Consider the following 20,743-nt stretch of genomic DNA (forward strand, 5'->3'; position numbering starts at 1 on the left):
AAAAAATAATGCAAAGGTCTGGGGGTTACAAAACACTGTGAAGCGCAAAGCCTTATTTTTATTTGCTAAACAATACAGATTTTTTTATACAATTTATTTTAAGAGACACTCAATTTCTGCTGATTCCAACTTCTGGAAGTCCCATGGCTATGCCCGCTCCGCTGGGGTCATTACAATGAGAAATACCTGTGGTGGTAATATTCTACACTCGGACTGTGACCCATTTTACATTTTAGTCATTTTAGCAGACGCTCTTATCCAGAGCGACTTACAGTAGTGAATGCATACATTTCATACATTTTTTTTTTTCTTCTTCTCGTACTGGTCCCCCCGTGGGAATCGAACCCACAACCCTGGTGTTTCAAACACCATGCTCTACCAACTGAGCCACACGGGACTGTAGACCCCACTTGGTTACTTTATTTATCTTGTGATTCCGTTACAACGACATTTTCCTCTTTACTGTAAACTTCTAAGGGGTACAACACCAAACATGAGAAGGATGAGTTGCTTGAAGTCTGTAGAGAAACGTATACTTCATTGGTTATCTAAAGTTCCCAATTCGTTATTATTGATAGGAGGGGACTTTAACATTACTATAGATAATTCATCTGATAGATGGCCAGGTAAGCCAGCCAATCAGAATTTGGGTTCAATACTTTTTTTTATGGAAAAGTTTGATCTTACTGATATATGGAGAGGGAGGTTTCCGGGCAACAGATCATTCGCTTGGAGTAACAAAACACGTTCCAGACGTAGTAACGACTACAGGATATTAGCCTTACTACTTGCACAAATAATTAAAGAAGTCCTGGATGCAATCATTGATGAAACACAGTCTGGCTTTATGAGGAACAGACATACTTCTAACAATATCAGACTAGTACTAGACTTGACTACTCAGACCTGATAACAGAGGATAGCTGCGTATTATTTTTATTGACTACTCAGACCTGATAACAGAGGATAGCTGCGTATTATTTGTATTGACTACTCAGACCTGATAACAGAGGATAGCTGCGTATTATTTGTATTGACTACTCAGACCTGATAACAGAGGATAGCTGCGTATTATTTGTATTGACTACTCAGACCTGATAACAGAGGATAGCTGCGTATTATTTGTATTGACTACTCAGACCTGATAACAGAGGATAGCTGCGTATTATTTGTATTGACTACTCAGACCTGATAACAGAGGATAGCTGCGTATTATTTGTATTGACTACTCAGACCTGATAACAGAGGATAGCTGCGTATTATTTGTATTGACTACTCAGACCTGATAACAGAGGATAGCTGCGTATTATTTGTATTGACTACTCAGACCTGATAACAGAGGATAGCTGCGTATTATTTGTATTGACTACTCAGACCTGATAACAGAGGATAGCTGCGTATTATTTTTGTAAAGCATTTGACACAGTGGAGCATCACTTCCTCTTCCACTCCCTTGAGAAATTTGGCTTTGGGTATTTTTTTTCTGTAAGGCTATAAAAACTCTCTATACGAATGATAACAGCTCTATCAAACTGAAACATGACACCTCACCTAGATTTCAGTTAAAGAATAGGAATTAGACAAGGTTGTCCTATCTCATTTGTATCTGTTTTTAATTAAATCACCCAACTTCTTACAAATGATTTTAAATAGTCCAGTACGAGGTATTTCCATAGCTGGTAAAGAAATTATTATAAGCTGACGATACTACACTTTCTCTGAAAGACACTAGTCAGATTACCGTTTCGTTCCATGTGATATTGTCATTTATTATGTCTTAACATTAATACATGTGAACTCAACAGCTGTCAAAGATTGTGTGACATGTTGTGGTATTCCAGTGAAAGAAGAACTTAGATATTTATCCATTACAAAGGATCAGAAGTCTAGAGGTTTACTACATTTTAACCATCTTATTATGAACACCCAGAAGAAGCTAAATCAACGGCCACAGAGGGACTTATCTTTTAAAAGGTAGAGTCCTAATAACCAAGGCTGAGAGCATCTCTAGACTAACATACGGCCCCTCTATCTTTTATATCTCGACGGGTAAAATAAGCAAGGAGATAGACCAGATGTTTTTGAACTTTCTGTGTAGAAACCGTGACCCGTTACGCTAGGAAAACTGTTGTAATGAAGACATGTGTCACGTTCCTCGTATTCTCCCTCATCGGAAGATATGTCGAAATCACTCGATGACCAATACGCAGCAGGTTGACTGTTCCACATCATATTTATTTTAGATGGAAACGACAAAACAAAATAAACACGCAGAGGAGAAAGGTGACAGTTTCACAGGTGAAACGAAACACAGTGCAAAATTACAATTACCCACAAAAATCAAACACAAACACACCCCACTATATGGGACTCTCAATCAAAGGCAGATAGACAACACCTGCCTTCAACTGAGAGTCCCAACCCCAATTAACCAAACAGACATACACTCACTAAACTCCACATAGAAATACCTAACCTAGAACCTACCCCAACACTCACAACCCCACTATACCATAACCAAACATAACTGCCACGTCCTGACCAAATATAATACAAAAAAACCTAAGTATATGGTCAGGACGTGACAACATGAGTATGGTGGGCTGGATTTTCTGGACTTTACACTACCTTAATACTTAATAATACTTTCTGAGATCCGTTGGATTAAAATAATTCCTAAGAAGACCCACTTCGATGTGGAACTGTATTCCTCATCACGTCTTCTCTACTTTCGTTTGGCATTAACTTTATGCTGGTTTTGTAAAATTATAATATTATCAAAGTTCTAGTGAAGCTCTCTGTTTTTTCATCAGCATGTCATGGTCCTTCATTTATAAAACACAGATTTTATATATGGAAGAATCGGGACATATTGTATAAAAAAACACTTGTTTTGTTTTTTAGAATATTAGTTCGGAAATAATATCCTATTGGTAAATGCAGAGGGTCTTTTTCTTCATTAGAAGAAATTCTTATCACTTTGCAAGATCCCCCGTATCACCTAAAAATGTTGCAATTGTTTTAGATGCCATTCCCTCAGGTGTTGCTGTATTACTCAGGAACCTGACCCTGTTGAGACCCTCAGAACCTAAGATCAGAAGGAAAGATTCGTTTTTCTTTTGGTCCATTCAACAACAATAGAGCTGTAGGAGCCTTGTTTCAACAGGATGTTGTATCTACTATACCTCATGTCATGTTGCTTCATTCAACAACAATAGAGCTGTAGGAGCCTTGTTTCAACAGGATGTTGTATCTACTATACCTCATGTCATGTTGGTCCATTCAACAGCAATAGAGCTGTAGGAGCCTTGTTTCAACAGGATGTTGTATCTACTATACCTCATGTCATGTTGGTCCATTCAAAAACAATAGAGCTGTAGGAGCCTTGTTTCAACAGGATGTTGTATCTACTATACCTCATGTCATGTTGGTCCATTCAATAACAATAGAGCTGTAGGAGCCTTGTTTCAACAGGATGTTGTATCTACTATACCTCATGTCATGTTGGTCCATTCAACAACAATAGAGCTGTAGGAGCCTTGTTTCAACAGGATGTTGTATCTACTATACCTCATGTCATGTTGGTCCATTCAACAACAATAGAGCTGTAGGAGCCTTGTTTCAACAGGATGTTGTATCTACTATACCTCATGTCATGTTGGTCCATTCAACAACAATAGAGCTGTAGGAGCCTTGTTTCAACAGGATGTTGTATCTACTATACCTCATGTCATGTTGGTCCATTCAACAACAATAGAGCTGTAGGAGCCTTGTTTCAACAGGATGTTGTATCTACTATACCTCATGTCATGTTGGTCCATTCAACAACAATAGAGCTGTAGGAGCCTTGTTTCAACAGGATGTTGTATCTACTATACCTCATGCCATGTTGGTCCATTCAACAACAATAGAGCTGTAGGAGCCTTGTTTCAACAGGATGTTGTATCTACTATACCTCATGTCATGTTGGTCCATTCAACAACAATAGAGCTGTAGGAGCCTTGTTTCAACAGGATGTTGTATCTACTATACCTCATGTCATGTTGGTCCATTCAACAACAATAGAGCTGTAGGAGCCTTGTTTCAACAGGATGTTGTATCTACTATACCTCATGTCATGTTGGTCCATTCAACAACAATAGAGCTGTAGGAGCCTTGTTTCAACAGGATGTTGTATCTACGATACCTCATGTCATGTTGGTCCATTCAACAACAATAGAGCTGTAGGAGCCTTATTTCAACAGGATGTTGTATCTACTATACCTCATGTCATGTTGGTCCATTCAACAACAATAGAGCTGTAGGAGCCTTGTTTCAACAGGATGTTGTATCTACTATACCTCATGTCATGTTGGTCCATTCAACAACAATAGAGCTGTAGGAGCCTTGTTTCAACAGGATGTTGTATCTACTATACCTAATTTCATGTTGGGCCATTCAACAACAATAGAGCTGTAGGAGTCTTGTTTCAACAGGATGTTGCCTTGTTTCAACAGGATGTTGTATCTACCTTATATCAGGCCTTATTGAAACGGATTTATTGATAATATCTGTTGGAAACAAAGTTTGGATGTTGCCACACACATGCCTACTTGTTAACAAAATTTTGGAAGTTTCTTTTAAAATTATTCTTAAATATTTTAAACCTCTGACATCTAGACGTTCCGCTAGCGGAACACCGCTCCAATATCCAATGATAGGGCGTGGCGCGAAATACAAACTCCTCGAAAATCCGAAAACTTCAATTTTTCAAACATATGACTATTTTACAGCATTTTAAAGACAAGACTCTCCTTTATCTAACCACACTGTCCGATTTCAAAAAGGCTTTACAACGAAAGCAAAACATTAGATTATGTCAGGAGAGTACCCAGACAGAAATAATCAGACACCCATTTTTCAAGCTAGCATATAATGTCACAAAAAACAAAACCACAGCTAAATGCAGCACTAACCTTTGATGATCTTCATCAGATGACAACCCTAGGACATTATGTTATACAATACATGCATGTTTTGTTCAATCAAGTTCATATTTATATCAAAAACCAGCTTTTTACATTAGCATGTGACGTTCAGAACTAGCATTCCCACCGAACACTTCCGGTGAATTTACTAAATTACTCACGATAAACGTTCACAAAAAACACAACAATTATTTTAAGAATTATAGATACAGAACTCCTTTATGCACTCGCTATGTCCGATTTTAAAATAGCTTTTCGGTGAAAGCACATTTTGCAATATTCTGAGTAGATAGCTCGCCATCACGGGCTAGCTATTTTGACACCCACCAAGTTTGGTACTCATCAAACTCTGATTTACTATAAGAAAAATTGGATTACCTTTGCTGTTCTTCGTCAGAATGCACTCCCAGGACTTCTACTTCAACAACAAATGTTGGTTTGGTTCCAAATAATCCATAGTTATATCCAAATAGCGGCGTTTTGTTAGTGCGTTCAAGACACTATCCGAAGGGTAACGAAGGGTGACGCGCGGACGCGTATCGTGACAAAAAATGTCAAAATATTCCATTACCGTACTTCGAAGCATGTCAAACGCTGTTTAAAATCAATTTTTATGCGATTTTTCTCGTAAAATAGCGATAATATTCCGACCGGGAGTCGTTGTTTTCGTTCAAAGACTGATAATCTAAAATGGACTCTTCACGCGCACGCGCGCACTCGTCTCATTGTTCTCAGATCGACCACTATCCAAATGCGCTACTGTTTTTCAGCCATGGGCTGCAAAGTCATCATTCAACGTTCTGGCGCCTTCTGAGAGCCTATGGGAGCCTTAGAAAATGTCACGTTACAGCAGAGATCCTTTGTTTTGGATAGAGATAACAAAGAAGGCCAAGAAATGGTCAGACAGGGTACTTCCTGTACAGAATCTTCTCAGGTTTTGTCCTGCCATTTGAGTTCTGTTATTCAAACAGTTTTAGAAACTTTGGAGTGTTTTCTATCCAAAGCTACTAATTATATGCATATTGTAGTTTCTGGGCAGGAGTAATAACCAGATTAAATCGGGTACGTTTTTTATCCGGCCGTGAAAATACTGCCCCCTATCCATAACAAGTTAACAAAATTTTGGAAGTTTCTTTTAAAATTATTCATAAATATTTTAACCTGCCAACAACCATATTATGAAGAAGTTTAAATAAAAACATAAACTCAAATTGTACCTTTTGTAATGACCACCCAGAAACAGTGTTGCATTGTATTCATGTAATAAAACTGTGGCAAGACATCAGTAGATTTATAATTTAACACATTTATGAAGATTTTACACTATTATGGAGAGATGTACTGCTTGGATTCTTTACCTACGATACAAATAAGTTGAAACAATTAATTTCATTATTCTTTTGGCCATATTCACAAATGTAAATTTACAAACAAAACACCACATTTTCTTACATTACAAAAAAAAAAATGCTACTTTATTTTAAGACAATTAAATACAACATAAAAGCTGTTAGAATGATAAATGTGTATATGCCCCTTTAAGGTCCTTGTGTCATGTGATAATTGTACCCCCCCCCCCCCCCCCAGCCCAATTGCCCTTTGCATATTCTTTATATATGCTTGTGTTCCCCCATGTACTTTTTGTATTGATTTGTTGTTTATAATAATAATAATACAAAAAATGTAATAAATAAAAAATCTGAAAAAGATATAACGCTCAGGTCTGTCTTTTTCAGACCGGCATTTCTATAGACAACCCCCGTCTATATTTCGGGTCCTGAGTCAACGTGGGACAGTACGTTTGTGTCATGCCGAATTTGTTGTGAAGTGTTTGTGTTTTTAATGTCTGTAGTTGTATTTTGACATATTGGACAGTAACTATTAGTACTTATCATGATGCCGGGGGAGAATCATTCCAGAATCGCTTCAGAAGCAACTACCGGAGTCTGTAGAAACTGCACTGTACTTCACCAGGTGAGATGAGAAACGCTCTGGCTACTGTTTGTTGTGTACTTGTTTCAAACGTGGATAAAAGATTAGTTAGCTAATATTTCACCAAACTATACTGACGGACAATCCATCCTCTCTCATTGTAGAACCTAAAGGAATATGTGGCAGCTCTCCTGGTTTTGAAACAGAAAAGTATTGACTCCGAGTAAGTAACTAATGTTATTAGACTTGTGTGATGAGATGATACTGTACAGGTCGCTAAAACACAGCTAGCTACACACATACATACATACTGAGGATGGGGGGTATTCAATCAAACAGCTAACTAACTACATACATACTCAGGATGGGGGGGTATTCAATCAAACAGCTAACTACATACTCAGGATGGGGGGTATTCAATCAAACAGCTAACTACATACTCAGGATGGGGGGTATTCAATCAAACAGCTAACTACATACTCAGGATGGGGGGTATTCAATCTAACAGCTAACTACATACTCTCGGATGGGGGGTATTCAATCAAACAGCTAACTACATACTCAGGATGGGGGGTATTCAATCAAACAGCTAACTACATACTCTGGATGGGGGGTATTCAATCAAACGGCTAACTACATACTCTGGATGGGGGTATTCAATCTAACAGCTAACTACATACTCTGGATGGGGGTATTCAATCAAACGGCTAACTACATACTCTGGATGGGGGGTATTCAATCAAACAGCTAACTACATACTCAGGATGGGGGGGTATTCAATCTAACAGCTAACTACATACTCTGGATGGGGGTATTCAATCAAACGGCTAACTACATACTCTGGATGGGGGGTATTCAATCAAACAGCTAACTACATACTCAGGATGGGGGGGTATTCAATCTAACAGCTAACTACATACTCAGGATGGGGGGGTATTCAATCAAACAGCTAACTAACTACATACTCTGGATGGGGGGTATTCAATCAAACAGCTAACTACATACTCAGGATGGGGGGGTATTCAATCTAACAGCTAACTACATACTCAGGATGGGGGGGTATTCAATCAAACAGCTAACTAACTACATACTCTGGATGGGGGGTATTCAATCAAACAGCTAACTACATACTCAGGATGGGGGTATTCAATCAATTCCAGTTCCATTCCCGTTCTCAATAAACATCAGTGTGGAAACGGTACCAGACACGACGGTAAAGCTACATGCTACACATCCCACAGAGCAGTGGAAACGGTATTAATCAAACATGCTAACTACATCATCTCAGGATGGAGGGGTATCAATCGGTAACAGCTACATGCTACACATCTCACGAGATGGAGTGGTATTCAATCAAACAGGTAACTACAGACATACTCAGGATGAAAGGGCTATCAATGCTACACATCTCACAGCAGCAGTGGAAACGGTACCAGACACGACGGTAAAGCTACATGCTACACATCCCACAGAGCAGTGGAAATGGTAAAGCTACATGCTACACATCTCACAGAGCAGTGGAAACGGTACCAGACATGACGGTAAAGCTACATGCTACACATCTCACAGCAGCAGTGGAAACGGTACAGACACGACGGTAAAGCACATGCTACACATCCCACAGAGCAGTGGAAACGGTAAAGCTACATGCTACACATCTCACAGAGCAGTGGAAACGGTACCAGACATGACGGTAAAGCTACATGCTACACATCTCACAGCAGCAGTGGAAACGGTACCAGACACGACGGTAAAGCTACATGCTACACATCTCACAGCAGCAGTGGAAACGGTACCAGACACGACGGTAAAGCTACATGCTACACATCTCACAGCAGCAGTGGAAACGGTACCAGACATGACGGTAAAGCTACATGCTACACATCTCACAGCAGCAGTGGAAACGGTACCAGACATGACGGTAAAGCTACATGCTACACATCTCACAGCAGCAGTGGAAACGGTACCAGACATGACGGTAAAGCTACATGCTACACATCTCACAGAGCAGTGGAAACGGTACCAGACATGACGGTAAAGCTACATGCTACACATCTCACAGCAGCAGTGGAAACGGTACCAGACATGACGGTAAAGCTACATGCTACACATCTCACAGAGCAGTGGAAACGGTAAAGCTACATGCTACACATCTCACGGCATGCAGGGGTAAATGCTACACATCTCACAGAGCAGTGGAAACGGTAAAGCTACATGCTACACATCTCACAGAGCAGTGGAAACGGTACCAGACATGACGGTAAAGCTACATGCTACACATCTCACAGAGCAGTGGAAACGGTACCAGACATGACGGTAAAGCTACATGCTACACATCTCACAGCAGCAGTGGAAACGGTAAAGCTACATGCTACACATCTCACAGAGCAGTGGAAACGGTACCAGACATGACTGTAAAGCTACATGCTACACATCTCACAGCAGCAGTGGAACGGTACCAGACACGACGGTAAAGCTACATGCTACACATCTCACAGAGCAGTGGAAACGGTACCAGACATGACGGTAAAGCTACATGCTACACATCTCACAGCAGCAGTGGAAACGGTAAAGCTACATGCTACACATCTCACAGCAGCAGTGGAAACGGTACCAGACATGACGGTAAAGCTACATGCTACACATCTCACAGAGCAGTGGAAACGGTACCAGACATGACGGTAAAGCTACATGCTACACATCTCACAGCAGCAGTGGAAACGGTACCAGACACGACGGTAAAGCTACATGCTACACATCTCACAGCAGCAGTGGAAACGGTACCAGACACGACGGTAAAGCTACATGCTACACATCTCACAGCAGCAGTGGAAACGGTACCAGACACGACGGTAAAGCTACATGCTACACATCTCACAGAGCAGTGGAAACGGTACCAGACATGACGGTAAAGCTACATGCTACACATCTCACAGCAGCAGTGGAAACGGTACCAGACACGACGGTAAAGCTACATGCTACACATCTCACAGAGCAGTGGAAACGGTACCAGACACGACGGTAAAGCTACATGCTACACATCTCACAGCAGCAGTGGAAACGGTACCAGACACGACGGTAAAGCTACATGCTACACATCTCACAGCAGCAGTGGAAACGGTACCAGACACGACGGTAAAGCTACATGCTACACATCTCACAGCAGCAGTGGAAACGGTACCAGACACGACGGTAAAGCTACATGCTACACATCTCACAGAGCAGTGGAAACGGTACCAGACATGACGGTAAGCACAGCTACATGCTACACATCTCACAGCAGCAGTGGAAACGGTACCAGACATGACGGTAAAGCTACATGCTACACATCTCACAGAGCAGTGGAAACGGTACCAGACACGACGGTAAAGCTACATGCTACACATCTCACAGCAGCAGTGGGAACGGTACCAGACACGACGGTAAAGCTACATGCTACACATCTCACAGCAGCAGTGGAAACGGTACCAGACACGACGGTAAAGCTACATGCTACACATCTCACAGCAGCAGTGGAAACGGTACCAGACACGACGGTAAAGCTACATGCTACACATCTCACAGCAGCAGTGGAAACGGTACCAGACACGACGGTAAAGCTACATGCTACATGCTACACATCTCACAGCAGCAGTGGAAACGGTACCAGACACGACGGTAAAGCTACATGCTACACATCTCACAGCAGCAGTGGAAACGGTACCAGACACGACGGTAAAGCTACATGCTACACATCTCACAGCAGCAGTGGAAACGGTAAAGCTACATGCTACATGCTACACATCTCCCAGCAGCAGTGGAAACGGTACCAGACACGACGGTAAAGCTACATGCTACACATCTCACAGCAGCAGTGGAAACGGTAAAGCTACATGCTACACATCTCCCAGCAGCAGCAGCGGTGTTGTCATTGACCCGGTGGCTGGTTTGACTGAATATGACCCCTAGATTCTTATCGAGACTCATCTGCTGTAGCTAGCTGTGGTTTGGAAACTGAAAATGACCATGTTAAACATATATCTAGCTCGGCCTGCCATGTTTAATGTAACAGGTGGAGTGAATGACTTGTATGTTTTAGAAACAGTAGACTACTAATGTAATCTGTTTTAACTGTCTTTCAGTCACCGGCTGAGTGAATATCAAGGGAAGTGTGAAGATATCCTTTCAAAAGTCCATTCACTCTCTCCCCTTATTAGGCCTCAGCCTCTTCAGTCTCTCTCCCCTTATTAGGCCTCAGCCATTCACTCTCTCCCCTTATTAGGCCTCAGCCTCTTCAGTCTCTCTCCCCTTATTAGGCCTCAGCCTCTTCAGTCTCTCTCCCCTTATTAGGCCTCAGCCTCTTCAGTCTCTCTCCCCTTATTAGGCCTCAGCCTCTTCAGTCTCTCTCCCCTTATTAGGCCTCAGCCATTCACTCTCTCCCCTTATTAGGCCTCAGCCATTCACTCTCTCCCCTTATTAGGCCTCAGCCATTCACTCTCTCCCCTTATTAGGCCTCAGCCATTCACTCTCTCCCCTTATTAGGCCTCAGCCATTCACTCTCTCCCCTTATTAGGCCTCAGCCATTCACTCTCTCCCCTTATTAGGCCTCAGCCATTCACTCTCTCCCCTTATTAGGCCTCAGCCATTCACTCTCTCCCCTTATTAGGCCTCAGCCATTCACTCTCTCCCCTTATTAGGCCTCAGCCATTCACTCTCTCCCCTTATTAGGCCTCAGCCATTCACTCTCTCCCCTTATTAGGCCTCAGCCATTCATGCTCTTCAGTCATTAATTAGGCCTCAGCCATTCATGCTCTTCAGTCATTAATTAGGTCTCAGCCATTCATGCTCTTCAGTCATTAATTAGGTCTCAGCCATTCATGCTCTTCAGTCATTAATTAGGTCTCAGCCATTCATGCTCTTCAGTCTCTCTTCAGTCGTTAATTAGGTTTCAGCGCCTCCCTTGGAATGAACAGAAAACTGTCCTGATTGGCTGTCTCTGGTGGTGATGACCACTCCCCCCCCTCCAACTCCACTCCCCCCCCCCCCCTCCGACTCCACCCCCCCCCCCCCCCTCCGACTCCACCCCCCCCCCCCCCCTCCGACTCCACCCCCCCCCCCCCTCCGACTCCACTCCCCCTCCGACTCCACCCCCCCCACTAGTGTTACACCATCATAACATGACCGTTAGAGTTCTATGGGAGTGACTGTGGGAGTGACTATTAGAATTCTATGGGAGTGACTATTAGAATTCTATGGGAGTGACCGTTAGAATTCTATGGGAGTGACTGTTAGAATTCTGTGACCTACCTGCCACCCCCATTGGCCCAACAGCCTTATCCACAAGGCTACCTGTCCCCCCCAACAGCCTTATCCACAAGGCTACCTGTCCCCCCCAACAGCCTTATCCACAAGGCTACCTGTCCCCCCCCAACAGCCTTATCCACAAGGCTACCTGTCCCCCCCAACAGCCTTATCCACAAGGCTACCTGTCCCCCCCAACAGCCTTATCCGCAAGGCTACCTGTCCCCCCCAACAGCCTTATCCACAAGGCTACCTGTCCCCCCATCAGCCTTATCCACAAGGCTACCTGTCCCCCCCAACAGCCTTATCCACAAGGCTACCTGTCCCCCCCAACAGCCTTATCCACAAGGCTACCTGCCCCCCCAACAGCCTTATCCACAAGGCTACCTGCCACCCCCATTGCATTACTGTCAGTGTTAGAAGTGGTCCTCTAGCTCAGTGGACAGAGCATAGCTCTTGCAATGCTAGGATGGTGTGTTCGATTCCCAGGAGCACCCGTACCTAAAATGTATGAATGCTTTGGATAAAAGCTTAATTCAGTATTATGAAGTGTTTTTTTTTCTTGACGGTTTGTTTACAGCTTCAGAGATCCCAGAGGTATGACTCCATCAGTTCTCTAGGTCCTCTTTACTAAATGCTCTTCTTCTATGTCTTTTTGTAAGTATTTGTCTTGGAAACGCGTAAATGGTTGTCAACATAAAGTTGTTGATTTTATTTCTGTCACACGACGTCGTTTCCAGGGAGACCGGTAAGCTGCGTAAACTTCTTGATGATCTGCAGTTGAAAGTAGCTTCTCTGGAAAAGCAACATGCAGAGAACGAAGCCATGCGGGCAGAGCTGGAGGCGAAGCAGGTAAGAGATGTGAAATGATCCATTCTACTCGTCATGACACTGTTTTGTCCCGGGGAGAGCTCTGACAGAGTCGGGTCCCGGGGAGAGCTCTGACAGAGTCGGGTCCCGGGGAGAGCTCTGACAGAGTCGGGTCCCGGGGGGAGCTCTGACAGAGTCGGGTCCCGGGGGGAGCTCTGACAGAGTCGGGTCCCGGGGGGAGCTCTGACAGAGTCGGGTCCCGGGGGGAGCTCTGACAGAGTCGGGTCCCGGGGGGAGCTCTGACAGAGTCGGGTCCCGGGGGGAGCTCTGACAGAGTCGGGTCCCGGGGGGAGCTCTGACAGAGTCGGGTCCCGGGGGGAGCTCTGACAGAGTCGGGTCCCGGGGGGAGCTCTGACAGAGTCGGGTCCCGGGGGGAGCTCTGACAGAGTCGGGTCCCGGGGGGAGCTCTGACAGAGTCGGGTCCCGGGGGGAGCTCTGACAGAGTCGGGTCCCGGGGGGAGCTCTGACAGAGTCGGGTCCCGGGGGGAGCTCTGACAGAGTCGGGTCCCGGGGGGAGCTCTGACAGAGTCGGGTCCCGGGGGGAGCTCTGACAGAGTCGGGTCCCGGGGGGAGCTCTGACAGAGTCGGGTCCCGGGGGGAGCTCTGACAGAGTCGGGTCCCGGGGAGAGCTCTAACAGAGTTGTGTTTCTGTCCTATAGAGCGCTGAGAAGTTGTCCCAGCAGCTTTTTGAGGAAGTGGAGAGACTGAAGGAGCAGAACAACAACACAGAGACTCTGTAAGACTCATCAAGAACATTTACAGCATATTTCGTTTGGTTCTTGTTCCCGCTGACATCTCTCTCCTCTCTCTCTCTCTTCTCTCTCCTCTCTCTTCTCTCTCCCTCTCTCCTCTCTTCTCTCTCCTCTCTTCTCTCTTTTCTCTCTCTCTCTCTCTCTCTCTCTCTGTCTTTGTCTCTTCTCTCTCTCTCTCTCTCTCTGTTCTCCAGAAAGAAGAGACTTGAGGACCAGCTGAAGATGGTAACAGGTATTATCTCTGGTTATAATTCTACTTCCTGTAAAAACCCCCTCAACCACTGATATTACCCACATTGTAATAGTCTACTACTGTCTGAGGTATGTAACTCGGTCTTTCCTGTGGACCTGTTTATGACGAAGAGACGACAGAGAAGCAGTGTCTGGATAATGTCCAGTTGAGACGGGAGAAGACGGCGCTGGAGAACGACCTGCTGAAAACGCAGGTAACAGTATTAATCTAACAGGGGAAACAATAAAAATCCTCCTCGTTCTAGCAGTCATCCAATGTTTGTCTGCGTCGGTTTCAACCCGCTGAACTAAAACCATTTCAAGTATCGGGGCGTGAAAACGTTTTTTTTAGTACGGCGATGATTTGACGTGTGTTTATCTTCTCAGATGTCGTTGAAGACGTGTCAGAAGGTAGCAGAGGAAGTGCAGCGGTTAAAGGAGGACGACGCCAGGACATCCGTTCTGTAAGGTTTCAACCAGCGCTAATACCATTCATCCACTTATTGTTTTAAGTGTTGGCGTTCTCATGCTTCTACCTTTTTTCCACCAACAGGAAACACAACTTGGAAAAACAACTTGGACAGTTTCAAGGTTTTTCTATCACTATTATTCTTCTAGTCTGCGGGAACATAATTTACGTGGCCCTAAAAAAAAAAAATCTATAATTCCTATTGTGATCTGTCGCGCAGCCTGACCTGCCTTTTTTCTGATTGGCGATGTGCCTGGGTTGCTCTGTTTCTTTAGATTTTAAACGCAAACAAGAGCGGGACATTACCGGGCTGAAAACGGAGAAGATTCTGCTGGAGAAAAACCTTCTACACCTTCAGGTTTGTATATGTCTCCCTACTTCCACTCGCGCTACAACCAGCACTGCTGCTGCTGATGCAATGAAGGAGTCTGAACAGTTTTTTTTTCCGATAAGCTTACGGTTGTTGCGTGAGGTAGTAATAATTGGTGCGTGAGGTAGTAATAATTGGTGCGTGAGGTAGTAATAATTGGTGCGTGAGGTAGTAATAATTGGTGCGTGAGGTAGTAATAATTGGTGCGTGAGGTAGTAATAATTGGTGCGTGAGGTAGTAATAATTGGTGCGTGAGGTAGTAATAATTGGTGCGTGAGGTAGTAATAATTGGTGCGTGAGGTAGTAATAATTGGTGCGTGAGGTAGTAATAATTGGTGCGTGAGGTAGTAATAATTGGTGCGTGAGGTAGTAATAATTGGTGCGTGAGGTAGTAATAATTGGTGCGTGAGGTTGTAATAATTGGTGCGTGAGGTAGTAATAATGGTGCGTGAGGTAGTAATAATGGTGCGTGAGGTAGTAATAATTGGTATTGGGCATAGCCAATATGCAGTGATAATGTATTGGGCCTACTGAGCATAGCCAATATGCAGTGATAATGTATTGGGACTACTGAGCATAGCCAATATGCAGTGATAATGTATTGGGCCTACTGAGCATAGACAATATGCAGTGATAATGTATTGATAATGTATTGGGCCTACTGAGCATAGCCAATATGCAGTGATAATGTATTGGACCTACTGAGCATAGACAATATGCAGTGTTAATGTATTGGACCTACTGAGCATAGCCAATATGCAGTGATAATGTATTGGACCTACTGAGCATAGCCAATATGCAGTGATAATGTATTGGGCCTACTGAGCATAGCCAATATGCAGTGATAATGTATTGGGCCTACTGAGCATAGCCAATATGCAGTGATAATGTATTGGGCCTACTGAGCATAGACAATATGCAGTGATAATGTATTGGGCCTATAGCCTACTGAGCATAGCCAATATGCAGTGATAATGTATTGGGCCTATAGCCTACTGAGCATAGCCAATATGCAGTGATAATGTATTGGGCCTACTGAGCATAGCCAATATGCAGTGATAATGTATTGGGCCTACTGAGCATAGCCAATATGCAGTGATAATGTATTGGACCTATAGCCTACTGAGCATAGCCAATATGCAGTGATACTGTATTGGGCCTACTGAGCATAGCCAATATGCAGTGATAATGTATTGGACCTATAGCCTACTGAGCATAGCCAATATGCAGTGATAATGTATTGGGCCTACTGAGCATAGCCAATATGCAGTGATAATGTATTGGACCTACTGAGCATAGCCAATATGCAGTGATAATGTATTGGACCTATAGCCTACTGAGCATAGCCAATATGCAGTGATAATGTATTGGGCCTACTGAGCATAGCCAATATGCAGTGATAATGGATTGGTCCTACTGAGCATAGCCAATATGCAGTGATAATGTATTGGGCCTACTGAGCATAGCCAATATGCAGTGATAATGTATTGGGCCTATAGCCTACTGAGCATAGCCAATATGTAATGATAATGTATTGGGCCTACTGAGCATAGCCAATATGTAATGATAATGTATTGGGCCTACTGAGCATAGCCAATATGCAGTGATAATGTATTGGGCCTACTGAGCATAGCCAATATGCAGTGATAATGTATTGGGCCTACTGAGCATAGCCAATATGCAGTGATAATGTATTGGGCCTACTGAGCATAGCCAATATGCAGTGATAATGTATTGGGCCTACTGAGCATAGACAATATGCAGTGATAATGTATTGGACCTACTGAGCATAGCCAATATGCAGTGATAATGTATTGGGCCTACTGAGCATAGCCAATATGCAGTGATAATGTATTGGGCCTATAGCCTACTGAGCATAGACAATATGCAGTGATAATGTATTGGGCCTATAGCCTACTGAGCATAGACAATATGCAGTGATAATGTATTGGGCCTACTGAGCATAGCCAATATGCAGTGATAATGTATTGGGCCTACTGAGCATAGCCAATATGCAGTGATAATGTATTGGGCCTACTGAGCATAGCCAATATGCAGTGATAATGTATTGGGCCTACTGAGCATAGCCAATATGCAGTGATAATGTATTGGGACTACTGAGCATAGACAATATGCAGTGATAATGTATTGGGACTACTGAGCATAGACAATATGCAGTGATAATGTATTGGTCCTACTGAGCATAGCCAATATGCAGTGATAATGGATTGGGCCTACTGAACATAGCCAATATGCAGTGATAATGTATTGGGCCTACTGAGCATAGCCAATATGCAGTGATAATGTATTGGACCTACTGAGCATAGACAATATGCAGTGATAATGTATTGGGACTACTGAGCATAGCCAATATGCAGTGATAATGTATTGGGCCTACTGAGCATAGCCAATATGCAGTGATAATGTATTGGGCCTACTGAGCATAGCCAATATGCAGTGATAATGGATTGGGCCTACTGAGCATAGCCAATATGCAGTGATAATGGATTGGGCCTACTGAGCATAGCCAATATGCAGTGATAATGTATTGGGCCTACTGAGCATAGCCAATATGCAGTGATAATGTATTGGACCTATAGCCTACTGAGCATAGCCAATATGCAGTGATAATGTATTGGACTACTGAGCATAGCCAATATGCAGTGATAATGTATTGGACCTATAGCCTACTGAGCATAGCCAATATGCAGTGATAATGTATTGGACCTATAGCCTACTGAGCATAGCCAATATGCAGTGATAATGTATTGGACCTACTGAGCATAGCCAATATGCAGTGATAATGTATTGGACCTACTGAGCATAGCCAATATGCAGTGATAATGTATTGGACCTACTGAGCATAGCCAATATGCAGTGATAATGTATTGGGCCTACTGAGCATAGCCAATATGCAGTGATAATGTATTGGGCCTACTGAGCATAGCCAATATGCAGTGATAATGTATTGGACCTACTGAGCATAGCCAATATGCAGTGATAATGTATTGGACCTACTGAGCATAGCCAATATGCAGTGATAATGTATTGGGACTACTGAGCATAGCCAATATGCAGTGATAATGTATTGGACCTATAGCCTACTGAGCATAGCCAATATGCAGTGATAATGTATTGGGCCTACTGAGCATAGCCAATATGCAGTGATACTGTATTGGGCCTACTGAGCATAGCCAATATGCAGTGATAATGTATTGGACCTATAGCCTACTGAGCATAGCCAATATGCAGTGATAATGTATTGGGCCTACTGAGCATAGCCAATATGCAGTGATAATGTATTGGACCTACTGAGCATAGCCAATATGCAGTGATAATGTATTGGACCTATAGCCTACTGAGCATAGCCAATATGCAGTGTTAATGTATTGGGCCTACTGAGCATAGCCAATATGCAGTGATAATGGATTGGTCCTACTGAGCATAGCCAATATGCAGTGATAATGTATTGGGCCTACTGAGCATAGCCAATATGCAGTGATAATGTATTGGGCCTATAGCCTACTGAGCATAGCCAATATGTAATGATAATGTATTGGGCCTACTGAGCATAGCCAATATGTAATGATAATGTATTGGGCCTACTGAGCATAGCCAATATGCAGTGATAATGTATTGGGCCTACTGAGCATAGCCAATATGCAGTGATAATGTATTGGGCCTACTGAGCATAGCCAATATGCAGTGATAATGTATTGGGCCTACTGAGCATAGCCAATATGCAGTGATAATGTATTGGGCCTACTGAGCATAGACAATATGCAGTGATAATGTATTGGACCTACTGAGCATAGCCAATATGCAGTGATAATGTATTGGGCCTACTGAGCATAGCCAATATGCAGTGATAATGTATTGGGCCTATAGCCTACTGAGCATAGACAATATGCAGTGATAATGTATTGGGCCTATAGCCTACTGAGCATAGACAATATGCAGTGATAATGTATTGGGCCTACTGAGCATAGCCAATATGCAGTGATAATGTATTGGGCCTACTGAGCATAGCCAATATGCAGTGATAATGTATTGGGCCTACTGAGCATAGCCAATATGCAGTGATAATGTATTGGGCCTACTGAGCATAGCCAATATGCAGTGATAATGTATTGGGACTACTGAGCATAGACAATATGCAGTGATAATGTATTGGGACTACTGAGCATAGACAATATGCAGTGATAATGTATTGGGACTACTGAGCATAGCCAATATGCAGTGATAATGGATTGGGCCTACTGAGCATAGCCAATATGCAGTGATAATGTATTGGGCCTACTGAGCATAGCCAATATGCAGTGATAATGGATTGGGCCTACTGAGCATAGCCAATATGCAGTGATAATGGATTGGGCCTACTGAGCATAGCCAATATGCAGTGATAATGGATTGGGCCTACTGAGCATAGCCAATATGCAGTGATAATGTATTGGACTACTGAGCATAGCCAATATGCAGTGATAATGTATTGGACCTATAGCCTACTGAGCATAGCCAATATGCAGTGATAATGTATTGGACCTATAGCCTACTGAGCATAGCCAATATGCAGTGATAATGTATTGGACCTACTGAGCATAGCCAATATGCAGTGATAATGTATTGGACCTACTGAGCATAGCCAATATGCAGTGATAATGTATTGGACCTACTGAGCATAGCCAATATGCAGTGATAATGTATTGGGCCTACTGAGCATAGCCAATATGCAGTGATAATGTATTGGGCCTACTGAGCATAGCCAATATGCAGTGATAATGTATTGGACCTACTGAGCATAGCCAATATGCAGTGATAATGTATTGGGACTACTGAGCATAGCCAATATGCAGTGATAATGTATTGGACCTATAGCCTACTGAGCATAGCCAATATGCAGTGATAATGTATTGGGCCTACTGAGCATAGCCAATATGCAGTGATAATGTATTGGACCTACTGAGCATAGCCAATATGCAGTGATAATGTATTGGGCCTATAGCCTACTGAGCATAGCCAATATGCAGTGATAATGTATTGGGCCTACTGAGCATAGCCAATATGCAGTGATAATGTATTGGGCCTACTGAGCATAGCCAATATGCAGTGATAATGTATTGGGCCTACTGAGCATAGCCAATATGCAGTGATAATGTATTGGGACTACTGAGCATAGACAATATGCAGTGATAATGTATTGGGCCTATAGCCTACTGAGCATAGCCAATATGCAGTGATAATGTATTGGACCTATAGCCTACTGAGCATAGCCAATATGCAGTGATAATGTATTGGGCCTACTGAGCATAGACAATATGCAGTGATAATGTATTGGGCCTACTGAGCATAGCCAATATGCAGTGATAATGTATTGGGACTACTGAGCATAGCCAATATGCAGTGATAATGTATTGGACCTATAGCCTACTGAGCATAGCCAATATGCAGTGATAATGTATTGGGACTACTGAGCATAGCCAATATGCAGTGATAATGTATTGGACTACTGAGCATAGCCAATATGCAGTGATAATGTATTGGGACTACTGAGCATAGCCAATATGCAGTGATAATGTATTGGACCTACAGCCTACTGAGCATAGCCAATATGCAGTGATAATGTATTGGGCCTACTGAGCATAGCCAATATGCAGTGATAATGTATTGGACCTACTGAGCATAGCCAATATGCAGTGATAATGTATTGGGACTACTGAGCATAGCCAATATGCAGTGATAATGTATTGGGCCTACTGAGCATAGACAATATGCAGTGATAATGTATTGGGCCTATAGCCTACTGAGCATAGCCAATATGCAGTGATAATGTATTGGGCCTACTGAGCATAGCCAATATGCAGTGATAATGTAT

The 20,743-nt window shown here is 43.1% G+C and overlaps 1 protein-coding gene and 1 non-coding gene across 7 annotated transcripts in view; one reads left to right on the forward strand and one right to left on the reverse strand.

Moving 5' to 3' along the window:
* Window positions 1-324: 324 nt before the first annotated feature.
* On the reverse strand, window positions 325-397 carry trnas-uga (transfer RNA serine (anticodon UGA)). Its single transcript has one exon. It is a non-coding gene; the product is annotated as a tRNA-Ser (tRNA).
* A 6,326-nt stretch (window positions 398-6,723) lies between these two features.
* The window catches only part of LOC123732451 (uncharacterized), a 36,623-nt gene continuing 22,603 nt past the window's right edge, over window positions 6,724-20,743 (forward strand). For 4 of the 6 annotated variants that reach the window (XR_014391493.1, XM_082972095.1, XM_082972096.1 and 1 more), the window contains exons 1-11: window positions 6,724-6,941; window positions 7,064-7,122; window positions 11,021-11,055; window positions 12,758-12,776; window positions 12,920-13,031; window positions 13,709-13,785; window positions 13,996-14,033; window positions 14,165-14,247; window positions 14,420-14,496; window positions 14,586-14,623; window positions 14,777-14,859. Coding sequence is in view for 5 of the 6 variants with exons in the window: in XM_082972095.1 (XP_082828221.1) it covers window positions 6,861-6,941; window positions 7,064-7,122; window positions 11,021-11,055; window positions 12,758-12,776; window positions 12,920-13,031; window positions 13,709-13,785; window positions 13,996-14,033; window positions 14,165-14,247; window positions 14,420-14,496; window positions 14,586-14,623; window positions 14,777-14,859 (702 nt within the window). In the remaining variant the exon portion in view is untranslated. Of the gene's footprint in view, window positions 6,942-7,063; window positions 7,123-11,020; window positions 11,056-12,757; window positions 12,837-12,919; window positions 13,032-13,708; window positions 13,786-13,995; window positions 14,034-14,164; window positions 14,248-14,419; window positions 14,497-14,585; window positions 14,624-14,776; window positions 14,860-20,743 lie in introns of all 6 variants that reach the window. The other 2 variants (XM_082972099.1, XM_082972098.1) reach the window with 2 other exon arrangements.

Source organism: Salmo salar, unplaced genomic scaffold (genome assembly GCF_965601325.2).
Source record: "Salmo salar unplaced genomic scaffold, fSalSal1 ptg000568l, whole genome shotgun sequence".
NCBI classification, from domain to species: domain Eukaryota; kingdom Metazoa; phylum Chordata; class Actinopteri; order Salmoniformes; family Salmonidae; genus Salmo; species Salmo salar.